At 42.6% G+C, this 25,423-nt stretch overlaps 1 protein-coding gene across 1 annotated transcript; it reads left to right on the forward strand.

The window, feature by feature from the left end:
• Window positions 1-1,157: 1,157 nt before the first annotated feature.
• Window positions 1,158-2,530, forward strand: LOC139353682 (uncharacterized). Its single transcript, XM_070998016.1, has 2 exons — window positions 1,158-1,696; window positions 1,756-2,530. The coding sequence occupies exon 1, from the start codon at window positions 1,182-1,184 to the stop codon at window positions 1,539-1,541; it is 360 nt and encodes a 119-aa protein (XP_070854117.1). The 5' UTR covers window positions 1,158-1,181; the 3' UTR covers window positions 1,542-1,696; window positions 1,756-2,530.
• Window positions 2,531-25,423: the final 22,893 nt, after the last annotated feature.

The raw sequence follows: 25,423 nt of genomic DNA on the forward strand, positions 1-25,423 counted from the left end.
GGCTGGACTAAGGTGTCACTCGTACCGTGCCGAGAGTCAATCTGGCTGGGAGCCCGAGTCATCAAATAACTCAGTCTCAAACGGTGAGCTCAGGCAAGTGGCGACCGCCTGTTCTAAGTCAGCCTTACCCGGGTACGGCGGATCTCTGCCCGGGTGGACCTGTCCTTTCTCCGCAGCTCGTGGGATTTAACATGGAGAACTTAACAATTAATAAACAAAAAGACTGCACAAGACGAGAGCCCGACACTCTTATAAAGTCGGAAGTCGTAACCAACGACGAAAGTAAGAGCAAGATCACGGCTCTGACTACCCCAGTCCCCGTGACGTCGACCCCTGCCAAGGCCAGCGAACAACGCAGCCGGCTAAGCCCAACTCGCCATAATGACAAGCCCAAGCCTCCCACCAGCGTAGGTGTGGCTAACCAGCCACTCCAACCTGAGGGGAGCGCCAAAGCCGGTCTCATGGTGAGTACCAGGGCAAAGGAGTTTAAGAGGGTTCCACCTAACCAGGCAGGACCTCTTGAAAGAAAGAAGGCTACTAGGATCCTCAAACGGCTGGCCACCAATCCGATACGTGAGGATCAGACTTCGAAATTGGATTACCAGAAAATCCAAGAGGACATAGCCTGGGCGAAGGCAGTTATCCCAGATTTCGACATCGCTATGACTACCAGCAACAAGCGAGAGAGGTCGATGGAGTCAGCTCAACCAGCGAGCAAGAAGGCCAAAGTAACCAACCGCGGCACATGGTCGAGATCCTTTGCGGAGGTGGTAAAGGATCGGAAGATCATTGGAGTCATCGACCAGAGCGATGAAGGCGGAAGGATCCCAAGAAACCATTGGGGTCTGGTTAGACGGGCCCTTGCGACAGTGGCCTTGAAAGTGCTGGACGAAAACCCAGGACCGCCACCCGATTGCACAGATGCAGGGTGGTACCAGGGCAACGTAAAGTTGATCGCCTGCGAAGACGAGAGATCGGCAGCACTCTATAAGGCTGCAATTGACAAAGTCGGCGAGGTCTACCCCGGGGCCAAGCTGGCAGTTTGTGAGGCTGCGGACATCCCGTCTCGACCGAGAGCGAGGGTGTGGCTGCCGTCGGAACCATCGGAACCAGAGTTTAACCCAAAACTGCCAACAGACGGTTGGAAGGTGGTCAAAGTGGAGAAAACCGAGCGAGTCACCATGAGCGTGGTTATCCTCCTAAACCAGGCCTGCTTGGAACCCCTCGCAGCCCAGCAGCACAGAGTGAACTACGGGTTCGACAAGGTGCAGCTTCGTATTTACGACACCGATAAAACAGCGGCAGACAACCTGGCTGCCTGTGCGTCGTACGAACCCCCGAGCGACGACGAACCAGATCACGAGGAGGCCACCCTCACCGGCTACGTGTCAACCGACTCGGAGCTGACGGAGAGCCTGAAACAGCTGTGCACCCAGGACACAACCCGACCAGGGCGCTCTGTCCTCCAGGACATAGCGGAGGAAGCGGAGGGTACCCAGCCCGACCCCAGTCCCAAAGATGGTGCAGTTTCTGCAAATTAATCTGCACCACAGCAAGGCAGCATCCGCTGCCCTCCTCACCCGACTGGCAACAGGCAACATAGACGTAGTCCTCATTCAAGAGCCATGGATTGTTGGTAACAACATCTGTGGCCTATCAACCCCCCTATACAAGCTATTTTACACCAAGGACAAGGGTAAAACCAGAACCTGCATTCTTACAAAAACACACTTTAACACATTTCTTATTCCACAGTTTAGCGAAGGCGACCTTACCACGGTCAGACTGGAGCTAAACGAACACACCCATCACACCATAGCATCATTCTATCTGGCTCACGACCACGAAGGGCCACTACCAAACACCACTACACAAGAACTCATACGCACTCACTCATCTAAGGAACTCATCCTGGGTGGGGACGCTAACTCACACCACACACAATGGGGAAGTACAAACACCAACGAAAGGGGTGAGTTACTCTACGACTATCTCCTTCAATCAAATCTATTCATCTGCAACAAAGGTAATGACCCAACTTTCATCACTAGAAATAGGAGGGAAGTACTAGACATTACTCTAATATCTGATCCCTTACTTAACCAGCTAGACGCGTGGAAGGTGGGGATCGAACACTCATTCTCGGACCACCGATACATAGAATTTACAATAAGTCTAGAACATCCTCCCGCCGAGAACATAACTAATCTAAGATTAACCAACTGGGGATACTATAAAAATCTCCTCAACAGGAACCTACCCGCTCCTCCGACACACATACGCAACCGTCAAGAATTAGATAGCCTAGTTAACACTTTTACTGATATCTGCGGTGAGGCCTTAAAAAGGGCTTGCCCAAGTAGAACAGTCAAAACAAAGCACAAACCCCCATGGTGGAACCCAACCCTAGCGAACCTTAAAAGAGAGTGTAGAACTTACTTCAATAAAGCTAAATACAACAATAGCGAATCCTCCTGGAATCTATATCATTCAAAACTAAGCCTATACAAAAAGGAAATAAGAATATCAAAACGAAGATGCAGTAGCATAGAATCTACTGCGGAGGCATCCAGACTCAGAAGAATTCTAGCTAAAGCTCCAGCTACCATTGGCTATCTTAAAACCAATGCTGATGGCTGGACGGTAAACAGTCAGGAAACCCTTGAACTACTGTTAGACACACACTTCCCTAACAATACCCAGGTAGTGGAGGACCTCCACATAGAGGTGAATCTAGACGACCAGAGTATTGCCAACATTTCAAACCCTGACCGCATTCAGTGGGCTGTTAACTCTTTTAAGCCCTTCAAATCACCTGGCCCAGATGGGTTCTTCCCGGCCCAGCTACAACGGACATTAGATATGTCCCTTCCCTGGCTGACAGCCATCTTCCACGGCTGCCTTGCTCTAAACCATATTCCAACAAGGTGGCTGGACGTCAAGGTAATCTTTATACCGAAAGCCGGCAAGCCCTCCCACACTAACCCAAAGGACTTCCGCCCGATCAGTCTCTCTTCCTTCTTGTTGAAGACCCTGGAAAGGCTAATTGACACCCATATCAGACTAACCATCGACCATAGCCTACTCTCTGACGCACAGCATGCGTACCGTAAGGGTAGATCAACCGATACCGCCCTCCACTCTCTAGTGTACAGTATAGAACGAGGCTTCCACAATAAGGAATACTCTCTTGCAGCGTTTCTAGACATAGAAGGCGCCTTCAACAACGTCACCCCAACGGCGATCACTGGTGCTCTGACTGAACTGGGCATTGAGCGGCCCATAGTGGGACTCATACACACCATGCTAACCAGCAGGGTAGTGCACTCCACTATGGGATCGGCCCTCTCGACCAGGAATGTCAGTAGAGGAACCCCACAAGGGGGCGTACTCTCACCTCTTCTATGGGTTTTGGTGGTCAACAAACTGCTATCACTTCTAGAAGAGGCGGGCACAAAAGTGGTAGCCTACGCGGATGACGTGGTTATCCTACTGCAGGGCAAGTTCCCGCAAACCCTCTGTAATCTAATGGAGACAGCCCTATCCACCCTTTCCAGGTGGACGGCTGGCTGTGGACTGGGAGTTAACCCGGAAAAGACCGAACTAGTTCTCTTTACAAGGAAGTACAAGGTACCAATTCTAGTTCCCCCAAAACTACACCAAACACGCCTAACCCTTAGCAACCAAGCAAAGTACCTAGGTGTCATTCTTGACAAAAAGCTCCTCTGGACTGATAACATCCTAGATCGCACACGCAAAGCGGCCATAGCCCTCTTCGCTTGTAAAAAAGCCATAGGGAGGAAGTGGGGTTTCTCCCCCATGATAGTTCACTGGCTATATACTGCAATAGTCAGGCCCATTCTCCTCTACGGAAACATCGTTTGGTGGCCTTCTCTAGATAAGAACTGCAACCTCCGGATCCTTCACAAGATCCAAAGGAGCGCAGAGCTCTGCATCAGTGGGGCGCTGCGCACTACCGCCACCGAGGCACTAAACACAATTCTCGATCTCCAACCCCTGGACCTACTTGCCAAAAGCTGGGCATCTGCAACAGCGCTGAGACTCCGTGAAGCAGCGGCTTGGACAACGGGCTCCACGGGTCACTCCATTATCCTATCAAAACATTCACCCCTACCACGTTATACAGACTACGTCCCACCCATAGTCAACTTCGAAAGAAGATACAAAATTCATATACCCACCCGTTCAGACTGGGACAACCTCCCACATCAATTCGTAAACGCCGTCAACATATACACTGACGGCTCCAAGTTTAACTCCCAAACAGGTGGGGGAGTCTTCTCCCCCGAACTAGACATAAAAGTCTCATTCCGCCTACCAGACCACTGTAGTGTTTTCCAAGCGGAAGTGATGGCAATTCAGGAAGCCACTACCCACCTGAACACGTCTGTACATAAAGACAGTGATATCTTCATATTCTCGGATAGTCAAGCTGCCCTCAGGGCCCTCGACTCCTACACAACGAGCTCAAAAACAATCTCTGAATGCCGCAAATCTCTTAACGAGATGGCCACTCATCTGAGAATCAGCCTCATCTGGGTGCCTGGGCACCGCAACATTGAGGGCAACTGCATAGCAGACGAGCTGGCAAGACAGGGGACAACCGCCGATATCCTTCGTGATAAGGACACGGTAGGGATGCCCATGGCTACCTGCAAGCTCCTTCTCAGGCAGAGATTGTATACTCTTTCCAACAACCGTTGGAACTCAATCTCAATATGCCACAATTCTAGACTCACATGGCCAAACTATAACACGAAAAGAACAAAAACTCTCCTACAATGTAGTAGGGAGGACATCTCCACTCTCCTAAATGCCCTCACGGGCCACTGTCTCATAGGGACTCATGCGACAAGGCTGGGTCTAAGTAACCACGACTTCTGCCGCAGCTGCAAAGAGATAGACGAAGAGGAGAGCATCGAACACCTCCTATGCTTCTGCCCAGCGCATAACCTAAAGCGCTTTCAAACCCTAGGTAGCTACACACTTCCGAACCTTGCGGCCATTCAGGACGTAAGCATTCAAAAACTACTATGTTTCTTAAGAAGAACAGAATACTTCGCGAAGGCAGTAAACCCATGAGCTAGGGAAACGGATCTTTCAGAGATCATGTGGTATCACAAGGGGCCCATTGTGGCCTAAGTGAGGGGACTAATATTTAGTCTCCAACCACTCCTACCTAACCTAACCTAACCATACCCGTTACTCGTAGAGTAAAAGGGTATACTAAATTCGTCGAAAAGTATGTAACAGGCAGAAGGAAGCGTTTCCGACCCCGTAAAGTATATATATTCTTGATCAGGATCACTAGCCGAGCCCACCCTAACGCCCATAAACCGCCCACAAACTTCAAAAAATCGTAAATATGAACGTGGATATCTCGGAAACTATCAAAGATAGAGAATTGGGATTTCAGATTTAGATTCCGTAGCCTTATACGCAGCGCAAGTTTGTTACGCGAATATGCCACGCCCACTCTAACGCCCACAAACCGCGAAAACCTGCGACGACCACAATTTTTATGCTAGATAAAAATTTTTAACTGAAATGTATTGGTCTCGTCAATACCTATCGATAGGTCAAAAAAAAAAATTTGCCACGCCCACTCTAACGCCCATAACGATTAAATCTGTATACCGCCGGTAGGTGGCGCATTTTAATCTCGCTTTGCTACTTGCATATCTCTATTTAGATGAGTAACGGGTATCTGATAGTCGAGGTACTCGACTATAGCGTTCTTCCTTGTTATTATACCCGTTACTCGTAGAGTAAAAGGGTATACTAGATTCGTCGAAAAGCATGTAACAGGCAGAAGGAAGCGTTTCCGACCCCATAAAGTATATATATTCTTGATCAGGATCACTAGCCGAGCCCACCCTAACGCCCATAAACCGCCCACAAACTTCAAAAAATCGTAAATATGAACGTGGATATCTCGGAAACTATCAAAGATAGAGAATTCGGATTTGAGATTTAGATTCCGTAGCCTTATACGCAGCGCAAGTTTGTTACGCGAATATGCCACGCCCACTCTAACGCCCACAAACCGCGAAAACCTGTGACGACCACAATTTGTATGCTAGATAACAATTTTTAACTGAAATGTATTGGTCTCGTCAATACCTATCGATTGGTCCAAAAAAAATTTGCCACGCCCACTCTAACGCCCATATCGCTTAAATCTGTATACCGCCGGTAGGTGGCGCATTTTAATCTCGCTTTGCTACTTGCATATCTCTATTTAGCTGAGTAACGGGTTGTTTTAATCTCGCTTTGCTACCTGCATATCTCTATTTAGCTGAGTAACGGGTATATGATAGTCGAGGTACTCGACTATAGCGTTCTTCCTTGTTATTATACCCGTTACTCGTAGAGTAAAAGGGTATACTAGATTCGTCGGAAAGTATGTAACAGGCAGAAGGAAGCGTTTCCGAACCCATAAAGTATATATATTCTTGATCAGGATCCCTACACTACTACCACAATTTTTATGCTAGATAAAAAATTTTAACTGAAATGTAATGTTCTCATCAATACCTATCGATTGACCCACAAAAAAATCTTAAAAAATCGTAAATATGAACGAGGATATCTCGGAAACTATCAAAGATAGAGAATTGGGATTTCAGATTTAGATTCCGTAGCCTTATACGCAGGGCAAGTTTGTTACGCGAATATGCCACGCCCACTCTAACGCCCACAAACCGCGAAAGCCTATGACGCGCACAATTTTTATGCTATATAAAAAATTATAACTGAAATGTATTGGTCTCGTCATTACCTATCGATAGGTCAAAAAAAAAATTTGCCACGCCCACTCTAACGCCCATAACGATTAAATCTGTATACCGCCGGTAGGTGGCGCATTTTAATCTCGCTTTGCTACTTGCATATCTCTATTTAGATGAGTAACATAAACCCTAACGCCCATAAACCGCCCACAAACTTCAAAAAATCGTAAATATGAACGTGGATATCTCGGAAACTATCAAAGATAGAGAATTCGGATTTGAGATTTAGATTCCGTAGCCTTATACGCAGCGCAAGTTTGTTACGCGAATATGCCACGCCCACAAACCACGAAAACCTGTGACGACCACAATTTTTATGCTAGATAACAATTTTTAACTGAAATGTATTGGTCTCGTCAATACCTATCGATTGGTCCAAAAAAAATTTGCCACGCCCACTCTAACGCCCATATCGCTTAAATCTGTATACCGCCGGTAGGTGGCGCATTTTAATCTCGCTTTGCTACTTGCATATCTCTATTTAGCTGAGTAACGGCTATCTGATAGTCGAGGTACTCGACTATAGCGTTCTTCCTTGTTATTTTACCCGTTACTCGTAGAGTAAAAGGGTATACTAGATTCGTCAGAAAGTATGTAGCAGGCAGAAGGAAGCGTTTCCGAAATTATGTAACAGGCAGAAGGAAGCGTTTCCGACCCCATAAAGTATATATATTCTTGATCAGGATCACTAGCCGAGCCCACCCTAACGCCCATAAACCGCCCACAAACTTCAAAAAATCGTAAATATGAACGTGGATATCTCGGAAACTATCAAAGATAGAGAATTGGGATTTCAAATTTAGGTTCCGTAGCCTTATACGCAGCGCAAGTTTGTTACGCGAATATGCCACGCCCACTCTAACGCCCACAAACCGCGAAAACCTGTGACGCGCACAATTTTTATGCTAGATAAAAATTTTAAACTGAAATGTATTCGTCTCGTCAATACCTATCATTTGATCCAAAAAAAAATTTGCCACGCCCACTCTAACGCCCATAACGATTAAATCTGTATACCGCCGGTAGGTGGCGCATTTTAATCTCGCTTTGCTACTTGCATATCTCTATTTAGCTGAGTAACGGGTATCTGATAGTCGAGGCACTCGACTATAGCGTTCTTCCTTGTTTTAATCTCGCTTTGCTACCTGCATATCTCTATTTAGCTGAATAACGGGTATATGATAGTCGAGGTACTCGACTATAGCGTTCTTCCTTGTTATTATACCCGTTACTCGTAGAGTAAAAGGGTATACTAGATTCGTCGTAAAGTATTTAACAGGCAGAAGGAAGCGTTTCCGAACCCATAAAGTATATATATTCTTGATCAGGATCACTACACTACTACCACAATTTTTATGCTAGATAAAAAATTTTAACTGAAATGTAATGTTCTCATCAATACCTATCGATTGACCCACAAAAAAATCTTAAAAAATCGTAAATATGAACGAGGATATCTCGGAAACTATCAAAGATAGAGAATTGGGATTTCAGATTTAGATTCCGTAGCCTTATACGCAGGGCAAGTTTGTTACGCGAATATGCCACGCCCACTCTAACGCCCACAAACCGCGAAAACCTGTGACGCGCACAATTTTTATGCTATATAAAAAATTATAACTGAAATGTATTGGTCTCGTCATTACCTATCGATAGGTAAAAAAAAATTTGCCACGCCCACTCTAACGCCCATAACGATTAAATCTGTATACCGCCGGTAGGTGGCGCATTTTAATCTCGCTTTGCTACTTGCATATCTCTATCTAGCTGAGTAACGGGTATCTGATAGTCGAGGTACTCGACTAAAGCGTTCTTCCTTGTTATTATACCCGTTATTCGTAGAGTAAAAGGGTATACTAGATTCGTCGAAAAGTATGTAACAGGCAGAAGGAAGCGTTTCCGACCCCATAAAGTATATATATTCTTGATCAGGATCACTAGCCGAGCCCACCCTAACGCCCATAAACCGCCCACAAACTTCACAAAAATCGTAAATATGAACGTGGATATCTCGGAAACTATCAAAGATAGAGAATTGGGATTTCAGATTTAGATTCCGTAGCCTTATACGCAGCGCAAGTTTGTTACGCGAATATGCCACGCCCACTCTAACGCCCACAAACCGCGAAAACCTGTGACGACCACAATTTTTATGCTAGATAAAAATTTTTAACTGAAATGTATTGGTCTCGTCAATACCTATCGATTGGTCCAAAAAAAATTTGCCACGCCCACTCTAACGCCCATAACGATTAAATCTGTATACCGCCGGTAGGTGGCGCATTTTAATCTCGCTTTGCTACTTGCATATCTCTATTTAGCTGAGTAACGGGTTGTTTTAATCTCGCTTTGCTACCTGCATATCTCTATTTAGCTGAGTAACGGGTATATGATAGTCGAGGTACTCGACTATAGCGTTCTTCCTTGTTATTATACCCGTTACTCGTAGAGTAAAAGGGTATACTAGATTCGTCGGAAAGTATGTAACAGGCAGAAGGAAGCGTTTCCGAATCCATAAAGTATATATATTCTTGATCAGGATCACTACACTACTACCACAATTTTTATGCTAGATAAACAATTTTAACTGAAATGTAATGTTCTCATCAGTACCTATCGATTGACCCACAAAAAAATCTTAAAAAATCGTAAATATGAACGAGGATATCTCGGAAACTATCAAAGATAGAGAATTGGGATTTCAGATTTAGATTCCGTAGCCTTATACGCAGGGCAAGTTTGTTACGCGAATATGCCGCGCCCACTCTAACGCCCACAAACCGCGAAAACCTGTGACGCGCACAATTTTTATGCTATATAAAAAATTATAACTGAAATGTATTGGTCTCGTCATTACCTATCGATAGGTCAAAAAAAAAATTTGCCACGCCCACTCTATCGCCCATAACGATTAAATCTGTATACCGCCGGTAGGTGGCGCATTTTAATCTCGCTTTGCTACTTGCATATCTCTATTTAGCTGAGTAACGGGTTGTTTTAATCTCGCTTTGCTACCTGCATATCTCTATTTAGCTGAGTAACGGGTATATGATAGTCGAGGTACTCGACTATAGCGTTCTTCCTTGTTATTATACCCGTTACTCGTAGAGTAAAAGGGTATACTAGATTCGTCGGAAAGTATGTAACAGGCAGAAGGAAGCGTTTCCGAACCCATAAAGTATATATATTCTTGATCAGGATCACTACACTACTACCACAATTTTTATGCTAGATAAAAAATTTTAACTGAAATGTAATGTTCTCATCAGTACCTATCGATTGACCCACAAAAAAATCTTAAAAAATCGTAAATATGAACGAGGATATCTCGGAAACTATCAAAGATAGAGAATTGGGATTTCAGATTTAGATTCCGTAGCCTTATACGCAGCGCAAGTTTGTTACGCGAATATGCCGCGCCCACTCTAACGCCCACAAACCGCGAAAACCTGTGACGCGCACAATTTTTATGCTATATAAAAAATTATAACTGAAATGTATTGGTCTCGTCATTACCTATCGATAGGTCAAAAAAAAAATTTGCCACGCCCACTCTATCGCCCATAACGATTAAATCTGTATACCGCCGGTAGGTGGCGCATTTTAATCTCGCTTTGCTACTTGCATATCTCTATTTAGCTGAGTAACGGGTATCTGATAGTCGAGGTACTCGACTATAGCGCTCTTCCTTGTTATTATACCCGTTACTCGTAGAGTAAAAGGGTATACTAGATTCGTCGAAAAGTATGTAACAGGCAGAAGGAAGCGTTTCCGACCCCATAAAGTATATATATTCTTGATCAGGATCACTAGCCGAGCCCACCCTAACGCCCATAAACCGCCCACAAACTTCAAAAAATCGTAAATATGAACGTGGATATCTCGGAAACTATCAAAGATAGAGAATTGGGATTTCAAATTTAGATTCCGTAGCCTTATACGCAGCGCAAGTTTGTTACGCGAATATGCCACGCCCACTCTAACGCCCACAAACCGCGAAAACCTGTGACGCGCACAATTTTTATGCTAGATAAAAATTTTAAACTGAAATGTATTCGTCTCGTCAATACCTATCATTTGGTCCAAAAAAAATTTGCCGAAAACCTGTGACGCGCACAATTTTTATGCTATATAAAAAATTATAACTGAAATGTATTGGTCTCGTCATTACCTATCGATAGGTAAAAAAAAAATTTGCCACGCCCACTCTAACGCCCATAACGATTAAACCTGTATACCGCCGGTAGGTGGCGCATTTTAATCTCGCTTTGCTACTTGCATATCTCTATTTAGCTGAGTAACGGGTATCTGATAGTCGAGGTACTCGACTAAAGCGTTCTTCCTTGTTATTATACCCGTTACTCGTAGAGTAAAAGGGTATACTAGATTCGTCGAAAAGTATGTAACAGGCAGAAGGAAGCGTTTCCGAGCCCACCCTAACGCCCATAAACCGCCCACAAACTTCAAAAAATCGTAAATATGAACGTGGATATCTCGGAAACTATCAAAGATAGAGAATTGGGATTTCAGATTTAGATTCCGTAGCCTTATACGCAGCGCAAGTATGTTACGCGAATATGCCACGCCCACTCTAACGCCCACAAACCGCGAAAACTTGTGACGACCACAATTTTTATGCTAGATAAAAATTTTTAACTGAAATGTATTGGTCTCGTCAATACCTATCGATTGGTCTAAAAAAAAATTTGCCACGCCCATAACGATTAAATCTGTATACCGCCGGTAGGTGGCGCATTTTAATCTCGCTTTGCTACTTGCATATCAAAGATAGAGAATTGGGATTTTAGATTTAGATTCCGTAGCCTTATACGCAGCGCAAGTTTGTTACGCGAATATGCCACGCCCACTCTAACGCCCACAAACCGCGAAAACCTGTGACGACCACAATTTTTATGCTAGATAAAAATTTTAAACTGAAATGTATTGGTCTCGTCAATACCTATCATTTGGTCCAAAAAAAATTTGCCACGCCCACTCTAACGCCCATAACGATAAAATCTGTATACCGCCGGTAGGTGTCGCATTTTAATCTCGCTTTGCTACTTGCATATCTCTATTTAGCTGAGTAACGGGTATCTGATAGTCGAGGCACTCGACTATAGCGTTCTTCCTTGTTTTAATCTCGCTTTGCTACCTGCATATCTCTATTTAGCTGAGTAACGGGTATATGATAGTCGAGTTACTCGACTATAGCGTTCTTCCTTGTTATTATACCCGTTACTCGTAGAGTAAAAGGGTATACTAGATTCGTCGAAAAGTATGTAACAGGCAGAAGGAAGCGTTTCCGACCCCATAAAGTATATATATTCTTGATCAGGATCACTAGCCGAGCCCACCCTAACGCCCATAAACCGCCCACAAACTTCAAAAAATCGTAAATATGAACGTGGATTTCTCGGAAACTATCAAAGATAGAGAATTGGGATTTCAGATTTAGATTCCGTAGCCTTATACGCAGCGCAAGTTTGTTACGCGAATATGGCACGCCCACTCGACTATAGCGTTCTTCCTTGTTTTAATCTCGCTTTGCTACCTGCATATCTCTATTTAGCTGAGTAAGGGGTATATGATAGTCGAGGTACTCGACTATAGCGTTCTTCCTTGTTATTATACCCGTTACTCGTAGAGTAAAAGGGTATACTAGATTCGTCGGAAAGTATGTAACAGGCAGAAGGAAGCGTTTCCGAACCCATAAAGTATATATATTCTTGATCAGGATCACTACACTACTACCACAATTTTTATGCTAGATAAAAAATTTTAACTGAAATGTAATGTTCTCATCAATACCTATCGATTGACTCACAAAAAAATCTTAAAAAATCGTAAATATGAACGAGGATATCTCGGAAACTATCAAAGATAGAGAATTGGGATTTCAGATTTAGATTCCGTAGCCTTATACGCAGGGCAAGTTTGTTACGCGAATATGCCACGCCCACTCTAACGCCCACAAACCGCGAAAACCTGTGACGCGCACAATTTTTATTCTATATAAAAAATTATAACTGAAATGTATTGGTCTCGTCAATACCTATCGATTGGTCCAAAAAAAATTTGCCACGCCCACTCTAACGCCCATAACGATTAAATCTGTATACCGCCGGTAGGTGGCGCATTTTAATCTCGCTTTGCTACTTGCATATCTCTATTTAGCTGAGTAACGGGTATCTGATAGTCGAGGTACTCGACTATAGCGTTCTTCCTTGTTATTATACCCGTTACTTGTAGAGTAAAAGGGTATACTAGATTCGTCGAAAAGCATGTAACAGGCAGAAGGAAGCGTTTCCGACCCCATAAAGTATATATATTCTTGATCAGGATCACTAGCCGAGCCCACCCTAACGCCCATAAACCGCCCACAAACATCAAAAAATCGTAAATATGAACGTGGATATCTCGGAAACTATCAAAGATAGAGAATTGGGATTTTAGATTTAGATTCCGTAGCCTTATACGCAGTGCAAGTTTGTTACGCGAATATGCCACGCCCACTCTAACGCCCACAAACCGCGAAAACTTGTGACGACCACAATTTTTATGCTAGATAAAAATTTTTAACTGAAATGTATTGGTCTCGTCAATACCTATCGATTGGTCTAAAAAAAAATTTGCCACGCCCATAACGATTAAATCTGTATACCGCCGGTTGGTGGCGCATTTTAATCTCGCTTTGCTACTTGCATATCAAAGATAGAGAATTGGGATTTTAGATTTAGATTCCGTAGCCTTATACGCAGCGCAAGTTTGTTACGCGAATATGCCACGCCCACTCTAACGCCCACATACCGCGAAAACTTGTGACGACCACAATTTTTATGCTAGATAAAAATTTTTAACTGAAATGTATTGGTCTCGTCAATACCTATCGATTGGTCTAAAAAAAAATTTGCCACGCCCATAACGATTAAATCTGTATACCGCCGGTAGGTGGCTCATTTTAATCTCGCTTTGCTACTTGCATATCAAAGATAGAGAATTGGGATTTTAGATTTAGATTCCGTAGCCTTATACGCAGCGCAAGTTTGTTACGCGAATATGCCACGCCCACTCTAACGCCCACAAACCGCGAAAACTTGTGACGACCACAATTTTTATGCTAGATAAAAATTTTTAACTGAAATGTATTGGTCTCGTCAATACCTATCGATTGGTCTAAAAAAAAATTTGCCACGCCCACTCTAACGCCCATAACGATTAAATCTGTATACCGCCGGTAGGTGGCGCATTTTAATCTCGCTTTGCTACTTGCATATCTCTATTTAGCTGAGTAACGGGTATCTGATAGTCGAGGTACTCGACTATAGCGTTCTTCCTTGTTATTATACCTGTTACTCGTAGAGTAAATGGGTATACTAGATTCGTCAGAAAGTATGTAACAGGCAGAAGGAAGCGTTTCCGACCCCATAAAGTATATATATTCTTGATCAGGATCACTAGCCGAGCCCACCCTAACGCCCATAAACCGCCCACAAACTTCAAAAAATCGTAAATATGAACGTGGATATCTCGGAAACTATCAAAGATAGAGAATTGGGATTTCAGATTTAGATTCCGTAGCCTTATACGCAGCGCAAGTTTGTTACGCGAATATGCCACGCCCACTCTAACGCCCACAAACCGCGAAAACTTGTGACGACCACAATTTTTATGCTAGATAAAAATTTTTAACTGAAATGTATTGGTCTCGTCAATACCTATCGATTGGTCTAAAAAAAAATTTGCCACGCCCACTCTAACGCCCATAACGATTAAATCTGTATACCGCCGGTAGGTGGCGCATTTTAATCTCGCTTTGCTACTTGCATATCTCTATTTAGCTGAGTAACGGGTATCTGATAGTCGAGGTACTCGACTATAGCGTTCTTCCTTGTTATTATACCTGTTACTCGTAGAGTAAATGGGTATACTAGATTCGTCAGAAAGTATGTAACAGGCAGAAGGAAGCGTTTCCGACCCCATAAAGTATATATATTCTTGATCAGGATCACTAGCCGAGCCCACCCTAACGCCCATAAACCGCCCACAAACTTCAAAAAATCGTAAATATGAACGTGGATATCTCGGAAACTATCAAAGATAGAGAATTGGGATTTCAGATTTAGATTCCGTAGCCTTATACGCAGCGCAAGTTTGTTACGCGAATATGCCACGCCCACTCGACTATAGCGTTCTTCCTTGTTTTAATCTCGCTTTGCTACCTGCATATCTCTATTTAGCTGAGTAACGGGTATATGATAGTCGAGGTACTCGACTATAGCGTTCTTCCTTGTTATTATACCCGTTACTCGTAGAGTAAAAGGGTATACTAGATTCGTCGGAAAGTATGTAACAGGCAGAAGGAAGCGTTTCCGAACCCATAAAGTATATATATTCTTGATCAGGATCACTACACTACTACCACAATTTTTATGCTAGATAAAAAATTTTAACTGAAATGTAATGTTCTCATCAATACCTATCGATTGACCCACAAAAAAATCTTAAAAAATCGTAAATATGAACGAGGATATCTCGGAAACTATCAAAGATAGAGGTTTGGGATTTCAGATTTAGATTCCGTAGCCTTATACGCAGGGCAAGTTTGTTACGCGAATATGCCACGCCCACTCTAACGCCCACAAACCGCAAAAACCTGTGACGCGCACAATAAAAAAAAAAAATTATAACTGAAATGTATTGGTCTCGTCATTACCTATCGATAGGTAAAAAAAAAATTTGCCACGCCCACTCTAACGCCCATAACGATTAAATCTGTATACCGCCGGTAGGTGGCGCATTTTAATCTCGCTTTGCTACTTGCATTTCTCTATTTAGCTGAGTAACGGGTATCTGATAGTCGAGGTACTCGACTATAGCGTTCTTCCTTGTTATTATACCCGTAACTCGTAGAGTAAAAGGGTATACTAGATTCGTCGAAAAGTATGTAACATGTTTCCGACCCCATAAAGTATATATATTCTTGATCAGGATCACTAGCCGAGACCACCCTAACGCCCATAAACCGCCCACAAACTTCAAAAAATCGTAAATATGAACGTGGATATCTCGGAAACTATGAAAGATAGAGAATTGGGATTTTAGATTTAGATTCCGTAGCCTTATACGCAGCGCAAGTTTGTTACGCGAATATGCCACGCCCACTCTAACGCCCACAAACCGCGAAAACCTGTGACGACCACAATTTTTATGCTAGATAAAAATTTTGAACTGAAATGTATTGGTCTCGTCAATACCTATCGATAGGTCCAAAAAAAAATTTGCCACGCCCACTCTAACGCCCATAACGATTAAATCTGTATACCGCCGGTAGGTGGCGCATTTTAATCTCGCTTTGCTACTTGCATATCTCTATTTAGCTGAGTAACGGGTATCTGATAGTCGAGGTACTCGACTATAGCGTTCTTCCTTGTTATTATACCCGTTACTCGTAGAGTAAAAGGGTATACTATATTCGTCGAAAAGTATATAACAGGCAGAAGGAAGCTTTTCCGACCCCATAAAGTATATATATTCTTGATCAGGATCACTAGCCGAGCCCACCCTAACGCCCATAAACCGCCCACAAACTTCAAAAAATCGTAAATATGAACGTGGATATCTCGGAAACTATCAAAGATAGAGAATTGGGATTTCAGATTTAGATTCCGTAGCCTTATACGCAGCGCAAGTTTGCCACGCCCACTCTAACGCCCACAAACCGCGAAAACCTGTGACGACCACAATTTGTATGCTAGATAACAATTTTTAACTGAAATGTATTGGTCTCGTCAATACCTATCGATTGGTCCAAAAAAAATTTGCCACGCCCACTCTAACGCCCATAACGATTAAATCTGTATACCGCCGGTAGGTGGCGCATTTTAATCTCGCTTTGCTACTTGCATATCTCTATTTAGCTGAGTAACGGGTATCTGATAGTCGAGGTACTCGACTATAGCGTTCTTCCTTGTTATTATACCCGTTACTTGTAGAGTAAAAGGGTATACTAGATTCGTCGAAAAGCATGTAACAGGCAGAAGGAAGCGTTTCCGACCCCATAAAGTATATATATTCTTGATCAGGATCACTAGCCGAGCCCACCCTAACGCCCATAAACCGCCCACAAACTTCAAAAAATCGTAAATATGAACGTGGATATCTCGGAAACTATCAAAGATAGAGAATTGGGATTTCAGATTTAGATTCCGTAGCCTTATACGCAGCGCAAGTTTGTTACGCGAATATGCCACGCCCACTCGACTATAGCGTTCTTCCTTGTTTTAATCTCGCTTTGCTACCTGCATATCTCTATTTAGCTGAGTAACGGGTATATGATAGTCGAGGTACTCGACTATAGCGTTCTTCCTTGTTATTATACCCGTTACTCGTAGAGTAAAAGGGTATACTAGATTCGTCGGAAAGTATGTAACAGGCAGAAGGAAGCGTTTCCGAACCCATAAAGTATATATATTCTTGATCAGGATCACTACACTACTACCACAATTTTTATGCTAGATAAAAAATTTTAACTGAAATGTAATGTTCTCATCAATACCTATCGATTGACCCACAAAAAAATCTTAAAAAATCGTAAATATGAACGAGGATATCTCGGAAACTATCAAAGATAGAGGTTTGGGATTTCAGATTTAGATTCCGTAGCCTTATACGCAGGGCAAGTTTGTTACGCGAATATGCCACGCCCACTCTAACGCCCACAAACCGCGAAAACCTGTGACGCGCACAATAAAAAAAAAAAAATTATAACTGAAATGTATTGGTCTCGTCATTACCTATCGATAGGTAAAAAAAAAATTTGCCACGCCCACTCTAACGCCCATAACGATTAAATCTGTATACCGCCGGTAGGTGGCGCATTTTAATCTCGCTTTGCTACTTGCATATCTCTATTTAGCTGAGTAACGGGTATCTGATAGTCGAGGTACTCGACTATAGCGTTCTTCCTTGTTATTATACCCGTAACTCGTAGAGTAAAAGGGTATACTAGATTCGTCGAAAAGTATGTAACATGTTTCCGACCCCATAAAGTATATATATTCTTGATCAGGATCACTAGCCGAGCCCACCCTAACGCCCATAAACCGCCCACAAACTTCAAAAAATCGTAAATATGAACGTGGATATCTCGGAAACTATCAAAGATAGAGAATTGGGATTTTAGATTTAGATTCCGTAGCCTTATACGCAGCGCAAGTTTGTTACGCGAATATGCCACGCCCACTCTAACGCCCACAAACCGCGAAAACCTGTGACGACCACAATTTTTATGCTAGATAAAAATTTTGAACTGAAATGTATTGGTCTCGTCAATACCTATCGATAGGTCCACAAAAAAATTTGCCACGCCCACTCTAACGCCCATAACGATTAAATCTGTATACCGCCGGTAGGTGGCGCATTTTAATCTCGCTTTGCTACTTGCATATCTCTATTTAGCTGAGTAACGGGTATCTGATAGTCGAGGTACTCGACTATAGCGTTCTTCCTTGTTATTATACCCGTTACTCGTAGAGTAAAAGGGTATACTATATTCGTCGAAAAGTATATAACAGGCAGAAGGAAGCTTTTCCGACCCCATAAAGTATATATATTCTTGATCAGGATCACTAGCCGAGCCCACCCTAACGCCCATAAACCGCCCACAAACTTCAAAAAATCGTAAATATGAACGTGGATATCTCGGAAACTATCAAAGATAGAGAATTGGGATTTCAGATTTAGATTCCGTAGCCTTATACGCAGCGCAAGTTTGCCACGCCCACTCTAACGCCCACAAACCGCGAAAACCTGTGACGACCACAATTTGTATGCTAGATAACAATTTTTAACTGAAATGTATTGGTCTCGTCAATACCTATCGATTGGTCCAAAAAAAATTTGCCACGCCCACTCTAACGCCCATAACGATTAAATCTGTATACCGCCGGTAGGTGGCGCATTTTAATCTCGCTTTGCTACTTGCATATCTCTATTTAGCTGAGTAACGGGTATCTGATAGTCGAGGTACTCGACTATAGCGTTCTTCCTTGTTATTATACCCGTAACTCGTAGAGTAAAAGGGTATACTAGATTCGTCGAAAAGTATGTAACATGTTTCCGACCCCATAAAGTATATATATTCTTGATCAGGATCACTAGCCGAGCCCACCCTAACGCCCATAAACCGCCCACAAACTTCAAAAAATCGTAAATATGAACGTGGATATCTCGGAAACTATCAAAGATAGAGAATTGGGATTTTAGATTTAGATTCCGTAGCCTTATACGCAGCGCAAGTTTGTTACGCGAATATGCCACGCCCACTCTAACGCCCACAAACCGCGAAAACCTGTGACGACCACAATTTTTATGCTAGATAAAAATTTTGAACTGAAATGTATTGGTCTCGTCAATACCTATCGATAGGTCCAAAAAAAAATTTGCCACGCCCACTCTAACGCCCATAACGATTAAATCTGTATACCGCCGGTAGGTGGCGCATTTTAATCTCGCTTTGCTACTTGCATATCTCTATTTAGCTGAGTAACGGGTATCTGATAGTCGAGGTACTCGACTATAGCGTTCTTCCTTGTTATTATACCCGTTACTCGTAGAGTAAAAGGGTATACTATATTCGTCGAAAAGTATATAACAGGCAGAAGGAAGCTTTTCCGACCCCATAAAGTATATATATTCTTGATCAGGATCACTAGCCGAGCCCACCCTAACGCCCATAAACCGCCCACAAACTTCAAAAAATCGTAAATATGAACGTGGATATCTCGGAAACTATCAAAGATAGAGAATTGGGATTTCAGATTTAGATTCCGTAGCCTTATACGCAGCGCAAGTTTACCACGCCCACTCTAACGCCCACAAACCGCGAAAACCTGTGACGACCACAATTTGTATGCTAGATAACAATTTTTAACTGAAATGTATTGGTCTCGTCAATACCTATCGATTGGTCCAAAAAAAATTTGCCACGCCCACTCTAACGCCCATAACGATTAAATCTGTATACCGCCGGTAGGTGGCGCATTTTAATCTCGCTTTGCTACTTGCATATCTCTATTTAGCTGAGTAACGGGTATCTGATAGTCGAGGTACTCGACTATAGCGTTCTTCCTTGTTATTATACCCGTTACTTGTAGAGTAAAAGGGTATACTAGATTCGTCGAAAAGCATGTAACAGGCAGAAGGAAGCGTTTCCGACCCCATAAAGTATATATATTCTTGATCAGGATCACTAGCCGAGCCCACCCTAACGCCCATAAACCGCCCACAAACTTCAAAAAATCGTAAATATGAACGTGGATATCTCGGAAACTATCAAAGATAGAGAATTGGGATTTCAGATTTAGATTCCGTAGCCTTATACGCAGCGCAAGTTTGTTACGCGAATATGCCACGCCCCCTCTAACGCCCACAAACCGCGAAAACCTGTGACGACCACAATTTTTATGCTAGATAAAAATTTTAAACTGAAATGTATTGGTCTCGTCAATACCTATCGATTGGTCCAAAAAAAAAAATTGCCACGCCCACTCTAACGCCCATAACGATTAAATCTGTATACAGCCGGTAGGTGGCGCATTTTAATCTCGCTTTGCTACTTGCATATCTCTATTTAGCTGAGTAACGGGTATCTGACAGTCGAGGTACTCGACTATAGCGTTCTTCCTTGTTATTATACCCGTTACTCGTAGAGTAAATGGGTATACTAGATTCGTCAGAAAGTATGTAACAGGCAGAAGGAAGCGTTTCCGACCCCATAAAGTATATATATTCTTGATCAGGATCACTAGCCGAGCCCACCCTAACGCCCATAAACCGCCCACAAACTTCAAAAAATCGTTAATATGAACGTGGATATCTCGGAAACTATCAAAGATAGAGAATTGGGATTTCAGATTTAGATTCCGTCGCCTTATACGCAGCGCAAGTTTGCCACGCCCACTCTAACGCCCACAAACCGCGAAAACCTGTGACGACCACAATTTTTATGCTAGATAAAAATTTTTAACTGAAATGTATTGGTCTCGTCAATACCTATCGATTGGTCCAAAAAAAATTTGCCACGCCCACTCTAACGCCCATAACGATTAAATCTGTATACCGCCGGTAGGTGGCGCATTTTAATCTCGCTTTGCTACTTGCATATCTCTATTTAGCTGAGTAACGGGTATCTGATAGTCGAGGTACTCGACTATAGCGTTCTTCCTTGTTATTATACCCGTTACTTGTAGAGTAAAAGGGTATACTAGATTCGTCGAAAAGCATGTAACAGGCAGAAGGAAGCGTTTCCGACCCCATAAAGTATATATATTCTTGATCAGGATCACTAGCCGAGCCCACCCTAACGCCCATAAACCGCCCACAAACTTCAAAAAATCGTAAATATGAACGTGGATATCTCGGAAACTATCAAAGATAGAGAATTGGGATTTCAGATTTAGATTCCGTAGCCTTATACGCAGCGCAAGTTTGTTACGCGAATATGCCACGCCCCCTCTAACGCCCACAAACCGCGAAAACCTGTGACGACCACAATTTTTATGCTAGATAAAAATTTTACACTGAAATGTATTGGTCTCGTCAATACCTATCGATTGGTCCAAAAAAAAATTTGCCACGCCCACTCTAACGCCCATAACGATTAAATCTGTATACAGCCGGTAGGTGGCGCATTTTAATCTCGCTTTGCTACTTGCATATCTCTATTTAGCTGAGTAACGGGTATCTGACAGCCGAGGTACTCGACTATAGCGTTCTTCCTTGTTATTATACCCGTTACTCGTAGAGTAAATGGGTATACTAGATTCGTCAGAAAGTATGTAACAGGCAGAAGGAAGCGTTTCCGACCCCATAAAGTATATATATTCTTGATCAGGATCACTAGCCGAGCCCACCCTAACGCCCATAAACCGCCCACAAACTTCAAAAAATCGTAAATATGAACGTGGATATCTCGGAAACTATCAAAGATAGAGAATTGGGATTTTAGATTTAGATTCCGTAGCCTTATACGCAGCGCAAGTTTGTTACGCGAATATGCCACGCCCTCTCTAACGCCCACAAACCGAAAAAACCTGTGACGACCACAATTTTTATGCTAGATAAAAATTTTTAACTGAAATGTATTGGTCTCGTCAATACCTATCGATTGGTCTAAAAAAAATTTGCCACGCCCACTCTAAGGCCCAAAACGCTTAAATCTGTATACAGCCGGTAGGTGGCGCATTTTAATCTCGCTTTGCAACTTGCATATCTCTATTTAGCTGAGTAACGGGTATCTGATAGTCGAGGTACTCGACTATAGCGTTCTTCCTTGTTATTATACCCGTTACTCGTAGAGTAAATGGGTATACTAGATTCGTCAGAAAGTATGTAACAGGCAGAAGGAAGCGTTTCCGACCCCATAAAGTATATATATTCTTGATCAGGATCACTACACTACTACCACAATTCTTATGCTAGATAAAAAATTTTAACTGAAATGTAATGTTCTCATCAATACCTATCGATTGATCCACAAACTTCAAAAAATCGTAAATATGAACGTGGATATCTCGGAAACTATCAAAGATAGAGAATTGGGATTTTAGATTTAGATTCCGTAGCCTTATACGCAGCGCAAGTTTGTTACGCGAATATGCCACGCCCACTCTAACGCCCACAATCCGCCAAAACCTGTGACGACCACAATTTTTATGCTAGATAAAAATTTTTAACTGAAATGTGTTGGTCTCGTCAATACCTATCGATTGGTTTAAAAAAAAATTTGCCACGCCCATAACGATTAAATCTGTATACCGCCGGTAGGTGGCGCATTTTAATCTCGCTTTGCTACTTGCATATCAAAGATAGAGAATTGGGATTTTAGATTTAGATTCCGTAGCCTTATACGCAGCGCAAGTTTGTTACGCGAATATGCCACGCCCACTCTAACGCCCACAATCCGCGAAAACCTGTGACGACCACAATTTTTATGCTAGATAAAAATTTTAAACTGAAATGTATTGGTCTCGTCAATACCTATCGATTGGTCCAAAAAAAATTTGCCACGCCCACTCTAACGCCCATAACGATTAAATCTGTATACAGCCGGTAGGTGGCGCATTTTAATCTCGCTTTGCTACTTGCATATCTCTATTTAGCTGAGTAACGGGTATCTGATAGTCGAGGTACTCGACTATAGCGTTCTTCCTTGTTATTATACCCGTTACTCGTAGAGTAAATGGGTATACTAGATTCGTCAGAAAGTATGTAACAGGCAGAAGGAAGCGTTTCCGACCCCATAAAGTATATATATTCTTGATCAGGATCACTAGCCGAGCCCACCCTAACGCCCATAAACCGCCCACAAACTTCAAAAAATCGTAGATATGAACGTGGATATCTCGGAAACTATCAAAGATAGAGAATTGGGATTTCAGATTTAGATTCCGTAGCCTTATACGCAGCGCAAGTTTGTTATTAAGTATATATATTCTTGATCAGGATCACTAGCCGAGTCGATCTAGCCATGTCCGTCTGTCCGTCTGACCGTCTGTCTGTCTGTCCGGATGAACGCTGAGATCTCGGAAACTATGGGAGCTAGGCTATTGAGATTTGGCGTGCAGATTCCTGAGCTTCTTACGCAGCGCAAGTTTGTTTCAGTAGAGTGCCACGCCCACTCTAACGCCCACAAACCGCCCAAAACTGTGGCTCCTACAGTTTTGATGCTAGAATAAAAATTTTAACTGAAATGGAACGTTCTCATCAATACCTATCGATTGACCCAAAAAAAGTTGGCCACGCCCACCCTAACGCCCATAAACCGCCCACAAACTTCAAAAAATCGTAAATATGAACGTGGATATCTCGGAAACTATCAAAGATAGAGAATTGGGATTTCAGATTTAGATTCCGTAGCCTTATACGCAGCGCAAGTTTGTTACGCGAATATGCCACGCCCACTCAAACAACCACAAACCGCGAAAACCTGTAACGACCACAGTTTTTATGCTAGATAAAAAATTTTTACTGAAATGTATTGGTCTCGTCAATACCTATCGATTGCTCCAAAAAAAATTTGCCACGCCCACTCTAAGGCCCAAAACGCTTAAATCTGTATACAGCCGGTAGGTGGCGCATTTTAATCTCGCTTTGCTACTTGCATATCTCTATTTAGCTGAGTAACGGGTATCTGATAGTCGAGGTACTCGACTATAGCGTTCTTCCTTGTTATTATACCCGTTACTCGTAGAGTAAATGGGTATACTAGATTCGTCAGAAAGTATGTAACAGGCAGAAGGAAGCGTTTCCGACCCCATAAAGTATATATATTCTTGATCAGGATCACTACACTACTACCACAATTCTTATGCTAGATAAAAAATTTTAACTGAAATGTAATGTTCTCATCAATACCTATCGATTGATCCACAAACTTCAAAAAATCGTAAATATGAACGTGGATATCTCGGAAACTATCAAAGATAGAGAATTGGGATTTTAGATTTAGATTCCGTAGCCTTATACGCAGCGCAAGTTTGTTACGCGAATATGCCACGCCCACTCTAACGCCCACAATCCGCGAAAACCTGTGACGACCACAATTTTTATGCTAGATAAAAATTTTTAACTGAAATGTGTTGGTCTCGTCAATACCTATCGATTGGTTTAAAAAAAAATTTGCCACGCCCATTACGATTAAATCTGTATACCGCCGGTAGGTGGCGCATTTAAATCTCGCTTTGCTACTTGCATATCAAAGATAGAGAATTGGGATTTTAGATTTAGATTCCGTAGCCTTATACGCAGCGCAAGTTTGTTACGCGAATATGCCACGCCCACTCTAACGCCCACAATCCGCGAAAACCTGTGACGACCACAATTTTTATGCTAGATAAAAATTTTAAACTGAAATGTATTGGTCTCGTCAATACCAATCGATTGGTCCAAAAAAAAATTTGCCACGCCCACTCTAATGCCCATAACGATTAAATCTGTATACAGCCGGTAGGTGGCGCATTTTAATCTCGCTTTGCTACTTGCATATCTCTATTTAGCTGAGTAACGGGTATCTGATAGTCGAGGTACTCGACTATAGCGTTCTTCCTTGTTATTATACCCGTTACTCGTAGAGTAAATGGGTATACTAGATTCGTCAGAAAGTATGTAACAGGCAGAAGGAAGCGTTTCCGACCCCATAAAGTATATATATTCTTGATCAGGATCACTAGCCGAGCCCACCCTAACGCCCATAAACCGCCCACAAACTTCAAAAAATCGTAAATATGAACGTGGATATCTCGGAAACTATCAAAGATAGAGAATTGGGATTTCTGATTTAGATTCCGTAGCCTTATACGCAGCGCAAGTATGTTACGCGAATATGTCACGCCCACTTAAACGCCCACAAACCGCGAAAACGCCCACAATTTTTATGCTAGATAAAAAATTTTAAATGAAATGTTTTGGTCTCGTCAATACCTATCGATTGGTCCAAAAAAAAATTTGACACGCCCACTCTGACGCCCATAACGCTTAAATCTGTATACCGCCGGTAGGTGGCGCATTTTAATCTCGCTTTGCTACTTGCATATCTCTATTTAGCTGAG

Source organism: Drosophila suzukii, chromosome Y (assembly GCF_043229965.1).
Source record: "Drosophila suzukii chromosome Y, CBGP_Dsuzu_IsoJpt1.0, whole genome shotgun sequence".
In the NCBI taxonomy this organism is placed as follows: domain Eukaryota; kingdom Metazoa; phylum Arthropoda; class Insecta; order Diptera; family Drosophilidae; genus Drosophila; species Drosophila suzukii.

Coding starts and splice junctions, on each gene's coding strand:
- LOC139353682 (XM_070998016.1), top strand. CDS start 1,182: ATGAGCGTGGTTATCCTCCTAAACCAGGCCTGCTTGGAACCCCTCGCA.